The following is a 16,105-nucleotide window of genomic DNA, read 5'->3' on the forward strand; positions in this document are numbered from 1 at the left end:
GTGTTGCAAAGCAAAAACATTAAACCATGCTAACAGTTGTGTCCTGTTTAAGCTGAGATTCCTAACAATACAACAGAACGACTGTGTCTTGCGGGACACATTACATATATAAATGATCTAACACAAGCCAATTTAATGTTCACTGGTATTCCAATTACAGTTTGAGCCCTCAATAATCCACTTTGACAGTTTTACATCCAAATCACACACCACTATCAAAAGGCACCTTTGCAGATATGATCAAGTGAAGGTGGATGCATAGACTTAGTGTGCATTTATTGAAAAGGTCAATGTTTTGTAATTCAGTTGTAATACGATACAAGTGACTAAGGAAGGGGGACAACTGTCCAAAGCTCGCAGCCTGAAGAGTCAAATTAGACATTTTAACATCCACACTTAAAGCCATGACCAATCCTATGTAGTATCTCAGTGTCAGTCTGAGTGATTCACAAACCTTTGTGAAGCAGACAAATAAAGACATAACATGTTTTATGGTCATATAACACAAGAGATTTACAGTTCAAATGTATATGTTTGTTAGAGATGTTATACAAGCAAGACAAAGAATCTGTGATTTAAATATATCCTTAAAATCACATTGTCATGTGTTATGTATTTATATTCAGGAGAGATAAGCAGCAGTGTTAAAACACATTTCTTTATGGATTGCTGAGTCATGCTTTATGGTTTTTCAGAGAGCCACCTCAAGCACTGAGTTTTCCACTTACCTCATTGGAGAACCAATGCATCAACCCACAAGCCCACACTGAATTAAATCCACCCAAGTTCCCAGGTCTGACCACCACTTGCAAGATAAGAAATCATTTTAAGAAATCACAGCTCAGCAGTACATATCCACTTTCTCAAAACTACTGTCCAACTTCCACCATCTTAATAATTGTGGGGAACAAATGGGTTTTTCTAAAAAAAGGGGTGGTCCTATTCACTTATTTTTTCTTTTTTTTAAACAAGCGATGCACTTGACTGATGGAGATTCTGATCAACACTGACGTCAAAATAAGAGATTTTCATGGCATACAAATTTCAATGAGTACATCTCTGAAGCAATTAGGTGATTTCAATTGTTCTCTACTGGAGTTTAGTTAGGTTTGTGATCATGTGCTCAACTCTTCAATAACACGCAAAATCTTCACAGTAAGTGGTATGGCCTGAAAAAAAAAAATTCCAACACAGAAAACAAAACATCAAACCCAGGTCAAGTCATTAGTATTTTATCTAACTAAATGAATGAATATAAAAACAAGAGCATCTCTCAATATTCAGCAGTCCTGTCACACACAAATTATAAACATGTAGATTTTATTATAAAGAATAGTTGTTAAATTTTTTTCTCACGTGTATCGTTATCTGTCAATAAGAAATCAACAGTATCAGTAGCTTTAGTTGTAAAGATTTTTTACAATAAAAAAATGCTCACTATTTAAAAGGTCATTGTCCATGATCCTCTGTGTGAAAGTAGTCTTAAATAGTTTCCTTATCTCAGAAAACGTACAAGGGTCGTCAAGCAAAGTTTTTGCTTTATACTGCTGGTGGACCTGCCCGAGGTTGCGATGTTGGGGAAATGAAATGAGGGAAGCCCCTCTCGGCAGCTGTAATAAAGTCTTCCGCTTGAGACACAGTACAGTTCTGAAACCACAGGCTTTATTGAGGCAGATCATACCAACCAACCATCAGAGCTGGGGGTGTGGTGGGAGCAAACCATTAATCATGTAGCAGTAGCGGTAGATTCTTAGTGAAATGGTTAATGTGGACTACAGAAGGAACACAGGTCTGATTATTATGACGGGGGGATAACAAATGACTTCATCAATGCAATAATATATATCCTGTATACATCGTTATGTACAAATATGTTCAGTAAATCTCCTTCATTAAGTCTTTGCCGTAGGCAAGTTGAAATTACGAAGAAGGAAAAAAAGAACAGAGTTAGAGAATGAAAGAGAAATAAGGAGAGAAAGATACATAGATGGTGAGATAGAAATAAAAAGGGAAATTCATCTGCTTGTTGCCAAAACAGCAGAGAAGAGTGCAGATCCGTTTGATCCCATTTTACCTGACAGAGAAGTTGTAGATGAAAAAGTGCCTCAGAAGACTACAAACTCCTCTTTGGTTTAGCTAACATGGACAGTCCCATATCTACAGTAGAAACCAGGGATAGACACACACACACACACACACATACATACACACACACAGAGGAGGGAAGCTTCAATCCACCATAAACAGTTATTTTGTTATTTACAATCTTTTAGTAGTAATGTTCCTTGTCACTTCTGAAGAGACAAGCTCCAAATCCTCTTGTACAGAAAAAGGCCTTTCATCTCCTTACAGACTGATTTTCCCCATCCTCCATCTTGGACATTTTTCCCATCCCCAAACCATTTCATCATACTATTCTGTGGTAGTGATGGTCAGGGGTTGGGCTTGGGAGAATGTCATTGGGCCAATGAGACAGGTGGAGACTGGAAGGCGGTCGGGGTATGCAGTGTCAACCAATAGTATCATGTCTCTGGAAGATGGCTGATGTCAGTCAAGTTGGTGTCATTAAGAATTGCTTTGATGCGATCCAGAGAGTCGGCCTGCCTGATTCGCTCCAATTGGACCTGAGAGTATGAAGAGAACACCGATTGGCTTATTTTGTTGGTCAATATATAAACACACACACAACTCTACTGAGAACTACTACACCAATTACCACTACAACTACTGTGGTAAATCACTATATTCATATTGTCAATGAGTGACTACCATTTAAAGCGTTCACACTTACCAACATTATTTTGGGAACTTTTGAAGAAAGTCACTAAGAACACAATATATGTTTGTTTTTAAGTGACTGAATACTAGGATGTTCATCTAATCTCCAATTTCTGCATTTTAGCCCACATTACTGATAATGTTGGAATTTAAAAAATGTATGCCAAATCCTTTTTTTACCTGTGGTTTCTTGTTTAGAAATGGAGTAGACAGTGCCACACACAGTGTTCCAATCCCTTTTGATACACTATTTTTACCAGTGTATTACAGTTGTGGCTTGACAGATAAATCCATTTCAACTACAGTTAACAATACAAACAATTGTCTTTTCTTGGACACAAAGGTAGTAGCAGTCCACTAATAGCTTCATAAAAGGACGTAACAAATCCCAACATTAAAACACATTTCGGAAGAATACCTCCAGCTATAAACCCCACCGGTACAAACGACATTCGGTTTCAAACGTGCAACCTTGCTAACTTTAACATTGCTGTTACCTGCAGGGTCTGGGAGAGCTTGACAAAGTCCCTCTGCACCTGCTCACTGACGTCCAGTTCCGTCTGTAACCGCTGAGCCTTGTCCTTCTCATCCAGTGCCTGGCTCTCCAGGGCGGTCTGTCCACCAGCAACACACCCACACGTACCAGACACCCACACACACGTAAACCAATATGAGATGAGGTCAGGCAACCGTTGTCACAGGGGAGTCAGGCGCCCTCTCACGTGTCAGGAGTTAACAAACGTTTGAGACAGCGGGGGAAAGATGGCAATACCTGTGTGTGTGTGTGTGTGTTAACCTCTGACCTTGGCTGTTGTGACCTCCTTGATCTGCTCCTCCAGGCTGGTCTTTAGGCTGTGTACGCTCTCCAACGTCCGGCTCCTCTCTGCTAGGTTTCTCTCCAACTGAGGGGAGTGTCAACGTACTGTCAGCAACTATCCATTTATCAGTGTCCACAGTATTTATGAATAAGCATCATCACTAAAACAGTCTGCTAGAGCCAATTTAACAGCATTCCCGATATTTTTTATGGTATGCATTCAAATGTCTTCTACAAAATGTGTCTGTCTATTTAGCCTTGATTCAACACACTGTCATTTATTCCCCTTTGTCCGAAGTCATCAACATCACAGTGGATCTTATCCACAGTGGTACACTCCCAGTTCCACAGTTGAGGGGAGTAAGTCTAACTGTAAGCTTCCGCCCTATGTTGGGAAAGTGTACCTGCTCTTTCTCTGCCTTCACTCGCTCCAGCTCAGTCTTCAGGCTGGAAAAGGACGCTGGGTAAAAGAGGAGACGGTGATACAGACTTACTACAGAGCCATGACAAAGATAATGTGAATGTCGACCCCAGACATGCGTTCAGGCTTTTTAATGGGGTGCCTGGAAAACTGAGTCTGCAATTCATGAATAATTGATTGGAGAGACGTGTTGAGGGTGGAGGGGGAGTGGTGTGTGTATCTTAGTAATCTACAAAGCAATATAACACAAAACTGCCCTAAAAGTGTTTTTTGACAACAAGTATAAAAATACACCATTACTCTAGTGCAAATAACATCCTCCAAAACGATATTAAATATGTAGATGTGAATATGAAGTATGTATATATTTGAAGCTACAAGTAAACTTAGAGGCAAATGTAAAGGCATCAAACACGAGTGCAATCACTATGTGCAAAAATATCCAACTCACCAATGTTGTTGTTTTTTGTTTTGTTTACATGTGTAATTATTTAGCGGAAACAACAAACTATTAACAAGCAGTGTCAATTAATTTTCCTGTGAAAGGATAACTAATCAAGCCACTATGTTACATCCTATAGGTGGTATTATTAGTGGTATTATTAGCCGTGCACATCAATGGCACAATTTTACAAACCACATATGCCGCTATGTACCATGACAGTTTTTAGGTCAATGCACCCTTCATACCCATGCCATGTCCAAACATCAAAGTACAAAAGCAAACATGAAAAGCAGTGAATGAGTTTCATTTCCATTCCATCATTAGTCTATCATGTGAAGGTACTAATGTGCGCACACGCACACACACACGCACACACACACGCGCGCACACACGCACACACACAGCGGGCTTTTTTTCACAGCGCGTTTTCATACCTTCCAGGATGTCTGAACAACAGTCACCAATGGGGAAGAAAGGAGCGGAGGAAAGAGAGGGGACAAAGAATCTTCAGAGTGTGTAAGAACCCCATCTCCCAGAAACAAGTTCAAAAGGTCAAGAGAGGGACTTTTACTGTACATTATTAAGTGTGTCACTGTGAATCTGAACAGCCGTACGTGCCCAGGCACATATTAGGTCCGCCATTTTAACCAAGACACTCACACTAACACGTCATGTTGCCATGGGGGACATGGGGGGAATAGCCTTGAGGATCACTATTCCTATCCTGTATTTTACAGGTTACATGTAAAAGGAGGTAAATCTGTCAATTCCTTGCTACGAGTCCCAATACTCCCCCATCTGCACCAGCAGAACCCAAGTTGCATATAGGCCAACAGCGCATTACTCCCAATATAACACTGGCATGCCAAGTCCAGTGAATGAAGGCGTGACGTCTCACCTATCTCCTCCTTGCAGCCCTCTATCTCCAGCTGCAGCGTGTCCTCCAGGTTGTCCTTCAGACCCTGCTCTGCCTGGATTTGCTCCTTCAGGAACAGGATCTCCGCCTTCAGTTTCTCCTCCAGGTGGTCTGCTGCCGTGCGCACCGCCACAATGTCCTCCCGCAGCTGTAGTACCAGGGGCTGGAGCTCCTGGTAAAAAAAGATGGTATTTTATGTCATACATGACACATAGATATATCATAATATTATCATATTTATCTATAGACAGTTATCTTTATCAAGAGAGAGACGGAGAGAGACAGAGAGAGACAGAGAGAGACAGAGAGAGACAGAGAGAGACAGAGAGAGAGAGAGAGAGAGAGAGAGAGAGAGAGAGAGAGAGAGAGAGAGAGAGAGAGAGAGAGAGAGAGAGAGAGAGAGAGAGAGAGAGAGAGAGAGAGAGTACTCCTGGGAGATAGTAAAGAGAAGATTGGATGAGTGGCTGGCCCTTTGCCTCAAACATCTTTGCATGACTTAAGCCTCAGCCTTTATTTACAGTGCCGTGGCTATGATTCATTCTACATTACATTCTCAAACCCCTCCCTCTCCCTGCAACACACACACACTCCGACAACACAGAGCTCGTACTTGCACGGTGTTGGGTAGCTTAAAGTCTTCTTGCTGCTGGAGGGATGAATGGAGACTGTGTTTGCCCTGCAGGCTCTCGTTGTCTTTCTGCAGCCTGCTCAGCTCCTCTGCCACCTGCTCTCTGGACTGCATCAGCACTGCCTGGGACACAGCAGACAAACAACATCAAATCACGTGTCACTCTCTCTACAGTTGTCAAGTCTTTGGAATTTTCAGGAGGTGTAAACTTTCTGTGGGAATATTCAAAATGATTAGGGACTATTCAGAAACTAATAAGAATCATGGGGATTTACTGGAGAATATTGAGAAATAAACATAAAATGGGGATTTTTTTGAGATACTAAGACCTGTGTCTACATGTGTTGTAAGAATTAACTGCTCATGTAATGGAAGCATGGACAGGGCAAGCAGTGAATTGCAATACCGCTGAATTTGTACTAGATGGGGGTGTTTACACGTGTCAAAGAGTAACTTTTCACATGTACTGGTATTAAAATATATATATAGTATGTGTATGTATATATATGTGTGTGTGTGTGTGGGTGTGTGTGTGTGTGTGTGTGTGTGTGTGTGTGTGTGTGTGTATATACTGTATTTATACGCACACACACACACACAGTATATACTGTATATAGTGCAACTTAGTTTAATAAGGAGGTTAACACCATTTTTGTGTTCATTATTATTTAGTCAAATAGTATATTTAGCCTATTGAGTTAATGTACAACGGGAAATATGCCATTTTTTTTCTCAAGGAACATTTTGCGAATGAAAATTCCCATAGAAACTTTCCAGGAAATTCCTGGAAACTTTTCTGACATTTTCAACCTCTTTGTAACCGTATTCTAACCCTAACCGTATCCCTATTCTTCCCATAATTCTATAAAAAAATATTTTTGGATGACCATCTGCTTGAGCCAATCGACTGGCCCGATATGTGTTTGACTGTGTCTCTCTCTCTCTCTGGCAGGAGAGACATAATTTTCACTCAAGTTTCTTGCATCAGTAAATACCATGCATATGCATAAGATGGGATGTCTTGGATAAATGACTAAATGTAATGTACAAATGCTTTTGGCTGATAAATGCGCCCTGGCTGGATAGGACTGTTCAGAGACATTGTAAAAGCCTATATTGGGGCTGGTTGTGCTATGGGATAGGTGCTCACCATCTGTTCCTGGGTGTGCCTCTTGGCTTGACTAAAGGCCTGTTGTAGTGTGGTTAGCAGCGTCTCAGATTCCTGCACTCTCTGTACGAGAGCCAATACCTGGAACACAACAACCAGTCAGCAATGAGGATCATCACAGTTATATGCAATGTCTTTGTCTCTTCTCCAAAATTGAACATAGAAAGCCTGTTGGCTTGATTTCCAGCAACTCATTCTAAATAACAGGCGTAAGCATTAAAAAACGACACAAGCGACCACGTGTGTCTGTTGCACGAGGGGGAACAGACCTTGACAGTGGTTTCCTCGTTGCCCTGTTTGACGGAGTCTTCCAGCTCCTGTTTCTCAGCCATGGTTCTCTCCAGCTGGTCGTTGGCCTGCCGCAGCATCACCTGTAGCTTCTTTACCTGACAGACGCCAGACCAAAGCTATGTGAATGGAACAGACGGGCACAAGGACTGGCTGGCACAGGGACCAATTGGCACCAAGTTAGTAACCGTAAACAGCGCCAAGTCTATTCCACTCTGGCAAATTTGAGGCTGCTGGAATTTCCCAGACAACAAATGGTTTTGACTGTGAACAGATGGCATGATGTTTCATCAGCCCAAAATGATTTCGGAACAACAGTGATTCCTACTATTCCCCCGACCCAAACGGCCAATTTCATCCTCAGACAGTCGGAAGGCTGAAAGCAGCAATCAAAATGCTACTGTAGCTGAGGGAGGGAAAGAGAGAGACAGAAAGAGAGAGTAGGAGAGAGAGGGGGCAGGAGAGGTCACCTGATCTCTTGTCTCCGCCTCTTGGCCCTGAATGACCTGCAGCTGTTTCTCATAGTTGGAGCACATGTCGCAGCGTCTTCCCAGTTTCCTGCCTGCGTTCTTCACCTAGCAACAGACGGCCAAGAACGCACTTAGGAATACCACAAAGTAAATCAAGCCGACAAGAGCACCGACACCCATAAACAACTCACGGTAGTAAAGAAGTTGTTCCGCTAGCTAGCTTGAAAATGTCAATACTAAACACAGAATTATTAAGTATATATGAAATAGGAAAAACAGCAGTAGTAGAGAGGGGAGATGTACAGTACTCATACGGTAAACATTTGTGAACCCTACACATCATATCCTGCACTTTTCCAGAAGAATATGACAATGGGATCCTTGGGTAATGGCACCCTACCAGATGTGCAAAAAAACATATAACCAGGGCTCGACAATAACGATGGCCCGGGGCCAGTAAAAAGTAACGTCGGGACAGTTAAACTAGCAACTCACTGGCCCGATCGGGCCACTACAAATTATTGATTGAAAAAAAAAATTCGCATTGTAAAAGTTAACATCCTTCATATGTTTTGCTAAATGCATAAATAACTTCAGCTTGTGGGGCGCACAGTTGGCAAATCAAGAGTTGAGTAGTGAGTGACGAGTGGTTGTCAAATTGTAATTCTCTAATCTCGATACATTTTTAACAACTGGCGCGAGACAATAAAGTGACGATGACAGCAAAGTAGAGCTACGAGCTCAAACGGAAGCATTTTTATTTATGGAACGAAGATGCACTGTGTCGTCTGTCGTATGTTCCCGTCTAAAGCAGACAAAAGTGGATCTTTTTTACACAGGCACCGACAATTTTCGAAAACAATCCCTGACCAGCCATGCTAGCAGACAGCACCTGGTTTGCGTGACAGCTAAGCGGATGGTTGACAATACATCTTCCAGGCCGTTGACCATGCTGGTCAGGAATTTAAAATGTAGATGCCCATCGTGTTATTGCACGACTTATAACAACGGCATATCACGTAATTAAGACGGGCCAGCCGTTCACCTCGTTCCCCCAGGCTATTGAACTGCAGCAGAAGAATGGTGTCGACTTGGGTATTTAGTATCATACTGATGAAATGCTATGGAAGCTTTTATATATTAGCATTGAGAGACCAGAGGTTTCAGTTTCAGCCTGACAGAGTTGTGCAGAGATGGCTGTCAGCGGGGAAGAGAACACGTCATGTTTGAGGTTAAAAGTCAATTGTTTTGCTGACTATTACCTTTTTATTTTTTATCACTAGAAATGTGATTTCATTTTTGTTCTTTTTATATCCAGGATGTGTTTAATAAATGGTTAAACATGTTAACAGAATAACACAACTTAGAAGTCTTTTGTTTTGTTGTAACAATGATAAATTACAACTTTTGGAGTGGGGGCCAGTAAAAATTGTCTTGGGGCCAGTAAGTTTCAAACCCACTGGCCCAGTGGGGCCAGTGCCAATTTTTTTTAATGTTGAGCCCTGCACATAACAATGAAAACACACAAGAGAACCCCAAACCCTTCTGACAGACCTCTTGCTGGAGCAGGTTCCACTCGCTGTCGCTGACCAGCCGGTATCCCGAGGGGGCCAGGTAAGCCGTGTCGGGGGCATGGGAAATACTGGATAGCAGGGAAGCAGTCTCTTCCTGCTCCGGCGTCATGGCCTTGATGGCCTTCTCCTGGTCCTTCGTCAACAGGAAGTGACCCGCCGTCAGCTGAATGGAGCTGACGGAAACCGTGTCCCCGAAGCCCTCAATAGCCCCGCTGTCCGCGCCCACCAGGGGTCCAAAGTCCGACTCGTCCAGGTGGCTGGCCGACTTGGCTTTGTGGTTGTGGCCCCCAAGGCCCTGCTGCATGCCCTGGAGGGCCCCGGAGGAGGAACCCAGGCTGTCAGTGGACTGAGCCCGACGGAGGCCTTCCTTATAGGGGTCCAGGGGCCCCCCGGCCACCACCTCGGTGTCTAAGGAGTACATGGAGCCATGTCCGCTGTGGTTGGTGTGGGGCTAGAGGAGAGGAGATACGGAACAATGGGTCACATATTCAGAACTGTGGTGATTTGCATGAGATTATGTGTAATTTAACAGTCTGTTCAAGAAGTGGGAGAGATAAAACAATGCTGTTGGGGAGTGCAATACAAGAGCGGCAGTCTAACTTCAAAGTAGCTCTTTGAACTGAATCAATTTAAAGTTTTTGAGGCACTTGTAACAATGGATGTGGTTGAGGTTAAAAAATAATTACAGCAGAAAGGCACTCGAGATTATGGCATTGCAGCATTTAACTACTAAGTTTTCAGTAGAACGGTTAGCCAGGGTTAACCTTTAAGCATGTGTGTTTAGTCATTGCAACCTTGTGGTGTCACTTGAGGTGATTTTAAGACCCTCTCCTATTTGACATTCAAAAATCAGAGAGGTCAGAAAATGAAGATCTACTGTCCTGGAAGATCCCATATCGGGAGGGTGAGTATGCAAGGTCGGGGTATTCGGGGAACCCTATCTGCCTCACCTCTTCAATGCTGAGGCCGAGGAATGAGTCGTCTAAAGGCTCGGTGAAGTCGCCATCCTCCTCTTGCCTCTCCTTCGTCTGGCTGATCATTTCCTTCTCGTACTCCTCCTGGGGGGGAGGGGGGATGACGACACACGATGTGTTAAACACACAACTGGAGCAGACTTGGTATTTCGTAGCTGCGCACACACACACAAACACTCACAACCACACACCAACATACCCACAAAACATGTCTGGATCTGTGAAACATGCACTGAACCTCAAATGACCTCAGACAACTGCCACCCTATTTCAATGTGCCCCTATAGCCCTACAAATGTAATTAACCCCATTACACTCAACCACAACGGCAGCATTGGCTTCCCCAAAACCAAACGGCATGCTACAATCAGAGCCCAGGGCCAGAGTTGCGGCCGGCAGCGTGCCAGCATTGGTACCTGGTCCCTCTTCTTCATCTCCTCCACCTGGCGCAGCTGCTCCGAGGAGAGCACACTCTCGATGCGCTGCATGTCCCTCATGAGCAGCCTCTGCGACTCCAGGAACTGGTCGTTGGCCCGCTGCCAGGTGTGCTTCAGCTGGTTGTGCTGCTGGCGCTCCAGCTCCAACAGGTGACACACTGACCCCCGGATGGAGAGAGAGGGAGGAGAGAGAGAGAGGGGGGAGTGTGAGAGGGGTGAGAGAAAGAGGGGAGAAAGAGTAGTAAAGGAGGGAGAGGAGAGAGAAAAGACAGAAAGGAAGGAGTGAGAGGGAGGGAGAGGAGAAAAACACCATTTTAGAAAGGGGATGAATATTGCAGGCTAGTTAAGCATTTTTGTTCAATTATTGTGTCTTGGTGAACAAAACTGTGAACTTTTAGTTCTCGAATTATCTGCTGCACTGCTTAGCACTATTTGTTCATCACTTTGGACAAAGTGTCAAAAAAAGGAAAAAAGGATTAACTCTGATATGTAAGAATGTCAAAGGCGCTAAACTTCCCTCAATGTCATTGGACAAAACTGTGCATTATGAGTCACCTTCATGAAGTTCTTTACGTAGTTTCTCGGCGTCCTCCTGCAGGACAGACTTCTGCGTGTTGAGCACGGCCACGTACATCTCCAGATCTGTGCGACACGACTTCTCAGCCTCCAGAACGTGGTTCAGCTCCTTCACCTATAGAGAAACCACACCCAAATAACTGGTAGGTCTTCAGTCCAAAAACAATGGCCTTGTTATGTGTCCTCTTCCAGCGATTTGGTAGATATACAAGAAATTATTACTGCTTTTATGACATTAGTCACACTGAAAAGTATAACCAATGTGTATACAAATGTATGTACGTGTTTGCACCTTGGAAGCCTCCAGTTCCTTCACCCTGTCCTCTGTTGTGGTGAGCTTGGCTTTCAGAGCTGCTATCTCCTGCTCCATAGGCATCACTACTGACCTCAGCTTCTCAGCATCCTCCTGGGCCTGACAGGAGAAATTAAAGACTTTTAACAACTTTTAACAAAATAAAGTTATGAAACAACCCGAGTTTATAACATTATGCCATGACTTATGACCTGAGTTAGCATGCTAAAGCTACATTGACATTTCAGCAGAAAAACAACATGGAAAGGGGATACGTGGTACTTTCTGTCTCAAGGCGAAAGAGACCTCCATTTTAGAAAGCGGAAACATCCGCAACTCCGCCAACGCACTTTTTTCATCTCGTTCTCCAGGTTCTCCTCCTCCTGGCCCTCCGAGAGGCGGCGTCTCAGCTCGGCCATCTCCCTCTCCACGGCCTCCCTGTACTGGGCCCACTGCGCCCTCTCCTGCTCCAAGCGCTGGTGGAACTGCACCTCGTACTCGGTCACGGTGTCTGACAGGACAGGGAGAGAGCCTTGACTGGACTGTTTGTTGTTGGTAGCACTGTTTGGTCATGTCACCCTGCCTGTCCAGCTTGAGAGGGGTCAAGTGTTTTTTCAGGTTTATTGCTGGCTCGCTAGAATGCCAGAACTCAAGCTCTGATGCTGTGTTAACCGCCAATCGTCTAACTCGGTGTACTGCGTGAGATGATATTCCTGGTTCAAATAACTTCCTTCTACAAACCTTATGGGTGATACTATGGCTTTGAGAGCTTAGTTACCTATGGCCAAATGGGAAAATATAACAGCAACCGAACTTCAGTCATAACAGTCCATAACATAATCAATTCCCAACGTGGGATGCAGCAATACGGATAACCAGCCTTAGCTTCTTAGCTGAGCTACCTTTCATGATGGCCTGCAGCGATGCCACCTCCTCTTGCCACTGGCCTTTGACCTGGTCGATAGCCTCCTGCTTAGTGCTCTCTGACACGGTCGCCACCTCCTTGATGTTCTCCATCTCAGCCTGGGCCTGAGTGAGCTGTGTCTGAACACGACCCAGCTCCGCCTGCGCACCCTCCAGAGATGCCGCCTGCCTCTTCAGCTCCTCTGGGAGAGAGTGTGGAAGAAGAAAATAAAAAGGGGAGGAGGTTGGGGAGACAGAAGTGGAAAAGAGGGAGGTCGGGAGGGAGAAAGAGGAAGCAGGCATGGGATGGAACAAGAGAAGTGTGTTGAGTAAAACCGAGAACTGACTCAGTGGCCTGTCAGAAAAGGAATTCAGACATGATACATTGTCCAAACAAATACAAGTAAACAAATTTGAACTTCTCTACTCTGAAACGCAACAAAGGTTTTGCTATTTTTCATTCATTTAGAAAAAATGCTTCACATTTCAGCTGTCTGAAATATAAAAAGCCTTCTTAACTAGATACATTCTAAACACTGTATGAGAAAAACTGTATGAATCTATAAGGCAGTTCCATTCCAGTAAATGAGCTAATAAAACCGTATTAAAGACTTACCTTCTTTTGACAGGTAGAGCTCCTTAAACTTGGCCCGTTTCTGGTTGAACTCCGACTCCAGCTGCTGTTTGAGTTTGATGAACTCGGCCCGCTCCTGCTCCAGTGCTGCCACTCGCTTCTGGAGCCCCCCTGAAAAACGGTAAAAAGCCCAACTAAGGATACCCGTTTTGGTCCCCTTTCAGCAATGTTCCGTAACAAGACTAGCTTAGAAAATGGTCGCTAACTTCAGTAGCTGACTTTGACCCAGGATTAAATAAAAGCAATGAAGGGTTTATTGCTGAGGAGTGAGGGCAATGCTTCACTCATGTGACCAAGTTTCAGGTGATTAGAAATAGTGTACTTCATGTAAAAACAGTAGCCATCTGTCTATTTCAGTCACTACTCAGATACTATTTTAACTAGTCCCCCCCTTGGAAAGGGGAAGTGCATTTTATTTCGCTGTCAGTTTAATTGTTTTTTCAGTTCAGCATACTTGAGTTTAGTTAAGCATGTATGAGAAATAGACACAATTGGTTTGAGGCTGTCAATATAACAATTCAGCCAATCAAACAAGACAACCTCGTTTTGCAACAACAACAAAAAAACTTAACTCTCCTGACCACTTATAGCATTAATCTTCATATTAACTAACTCAACAAAAATCACCTCAAAATATATAAATTAGTTGTTGACCATCAGTACATTCTAGCAGGTTTCTACACTGGTCTAGGAACTTGTACCTTTAACTTTGACCAGATTAGCTTGTGTCAGACAGTTTTGCTGTCTGAAAATCACTTCTTTATTATAAGCCCTTTTCTAGCAGATTTTTAAAAGATCCCTCTGATGCGTTACTCAGTCTTTTTGCCTGTGTAAAATGCAATGCCATTCAGAATCTATTCTAAAGAAGTCTAGCAAATCAGACCATATAGAAATTGTGAAAACCTAGACTAAAGCTTGTCACAACTGAATCAATAAATGTTATAATGTTACACCCGTATAGAGATCTCGACCTGGACTAATAATAAAAAAGAAATGCTTTACATTGTTGAACATTATGAGGTCAAGAAAAAAAAAATATTACTACCTTGACAAGCTATCTTAAGAGGATAGGGCATCCAAATGAGCCATTTCTAAAATATCCCCATAGAAAATGAATAGAGCAAAGTGGATTGAAAGAATGATATGCTCACTGGAGTGATGACATGCAGAAACAATTATACGGTTATACTGAAATTATATGAACTGTTCAACATTACCAATTTACCCACACAATGCAAGCACACTGTATATCAAACTAACCGTATGGATAGACACAATTAAATGCATCTGGACTGACATTGCCTGCTAGGAAGCTAAACAGCAAGGATGATCAATTTGATCAGACTTCCCAGTAGTGCGTGTGGTCAAAAAGGGTCGATCAGAAGCTGGAGAATACCCGTTTTGGAGTTTCTCTTCACATCAACTGCATACAGAAACTCCCCGACTGTCATTGTTGTGTTTTGAACTTGACAATGACAGGTAGCTCTCTGGCTAGCGGTTAGCTATCCAACGGATAACAAGCAACCCAAAGGTTACGACAGATCTGCAATCACGCCATAATATGTAGCTAATATGTACACTATGCGAATATTGTATGCGGCCTCAAAATGCATGATTTCGTCCACTGAGAACATAAAAAGAATAACCACTACCACCTTTCAGGTATCATAGCGAATGGGCTATTTTAGCTCGAGGATGCACAGGCCGCAGACCTGGATTAGCTCGAGACCACGCGAGCTACATTACTAATACTTCCAAAAAGAGAACTATGTTTACCGTCATGCTGGGACGGCCGGGTGGATCCCGAGGCCTCCTCGGCCATGGTTTCCTTGGGGTGGATTGCAATAACCGGCGGGGTGGGAGAAAGCTAGGAGTGTCTAAGAAAACAGGCAACTACATGGAAGGCAACGTCATTGGAGACACAGAGCCAACCACGCATGTGCCAACGGGAATATAAGGGAGGAGTTGGGCAACATGGATTGTGCTGATGAGGGATGATGATGATAATGATGATGATTGTATGTATTATAAAGATATTACAATAGTGTAGGCAGGTACCCAATTAAGCTTAGATACTTTCTTCTTTCTCTCAGATAATCACACCCAAACACACGTACAGCCGTGGCCAAATGTATTGGGAGCGACATACATTTTGTGTTTGCTAAACTTGCTGGGCCAATTGGCATAAAATGACTGCTAACATAATTTCAGTAGCCTAAGTCATATCATCAGCACAGGGGGAAGTGTGAACTAGTTCTAGCCAGGTGAAATCACTCTATCATTCCGATTGGATTTTAGGACAGATTGACTGCTGTAAAAGAGGGGGAAATTTACATTGAAAATGTTCGCCCCAAAAAAGCTTTAAAAAATATGAAATGTGCCTTACTGTGATTCCAGTATTCTATAGAAACGTGAAAATGTTTTCCTCAAATACTGAACCAGCAAATTTTGCAAAACACAACATGTATCATTGCCTTATGGCCACAACTGTACACAACTGTCCGCTTCCTTCCGCTTCCTGGGCACCATCCTCTCCCAGGACCTCAAGTGGGAACTGAACATTAGCTCCCTTACCAAAAAAGCACAACAGAGGATGTACTTCCTATGGCAGCTGAAGAAATTCAACCTGCCAAAGACATTGATGGTGCACTTCTACACAGCCATCATTGAGTCCATCCTCACCTCTTCCATCACCATCTGGTACGCTGCTGCCACTGCCAAGGACAAGAGCAGACTGCAGCGTATCATCCGCACTGCTGAGAAGGTGATCGGCTGCAATCTGCC

The 16,105-nt window shown here is 43.4% G+C and overlaps 1 protein-coding gene across 1 annotated transcript; it reads right to left on the minus strand.

The window, feature by feature from the left end:
- Positions 1-1,640: 1,640 nt before the first annotated feature.
- rabep1 (rabaptin, RAB GTPase binding effector protein 1) lies at positions 1,641-15,233 on the minus strand. The gene is made up of 18 exons (XM_067257296.1): positions 15,098-15,233; positions 13,304-13,432; positions 12,687-12,890; positions 12,135-12,295; positions 11,785-11,904; positions 11,472-11,607; positions 10,896-11,074; positions 10,456-10,563; positions 9,486-9,956; positions 7,932-8,036; positions 7,443-7,559; positions 7,156-7,254; positions 5,988-6,128; positions 5,360-5,549; positions 4,000-4,055; positions 3,582-3,680; positions 3,276-3,392; positions 1,641-2,624 (listed from the first exon to the last, which is right to left on the minus strand). Exons 1-18 carry the CDS (start codon positions 15,141-15,143, stop codon positions 2,523-2,525), a joined length of 2,580 nt encoding a protein of 859 aa, XP_067113397.1. The 5' UTR covers positions 15,144-15,233; the 3' UTR covers positions 1,641-2,522.
- Positions 15,234-16,105: the final 872 nt, after the last annotated feature.

This window comes from Osmerus mordax, chromosome 19 (assembly GCF_038355195.1).
Source record: "Osmerus mordax isolate fOsmMor3 chromosome 19, fOsmMor3.pri, whole genome shotgun sequence".
In the NCBI taxonomy this organism is placed as follows: Eukaryota; Metazoa; Chordata; class Actinopteri; order Osmeriformes; family Osmeridae; genus Osmerus; species Osmerus mordax.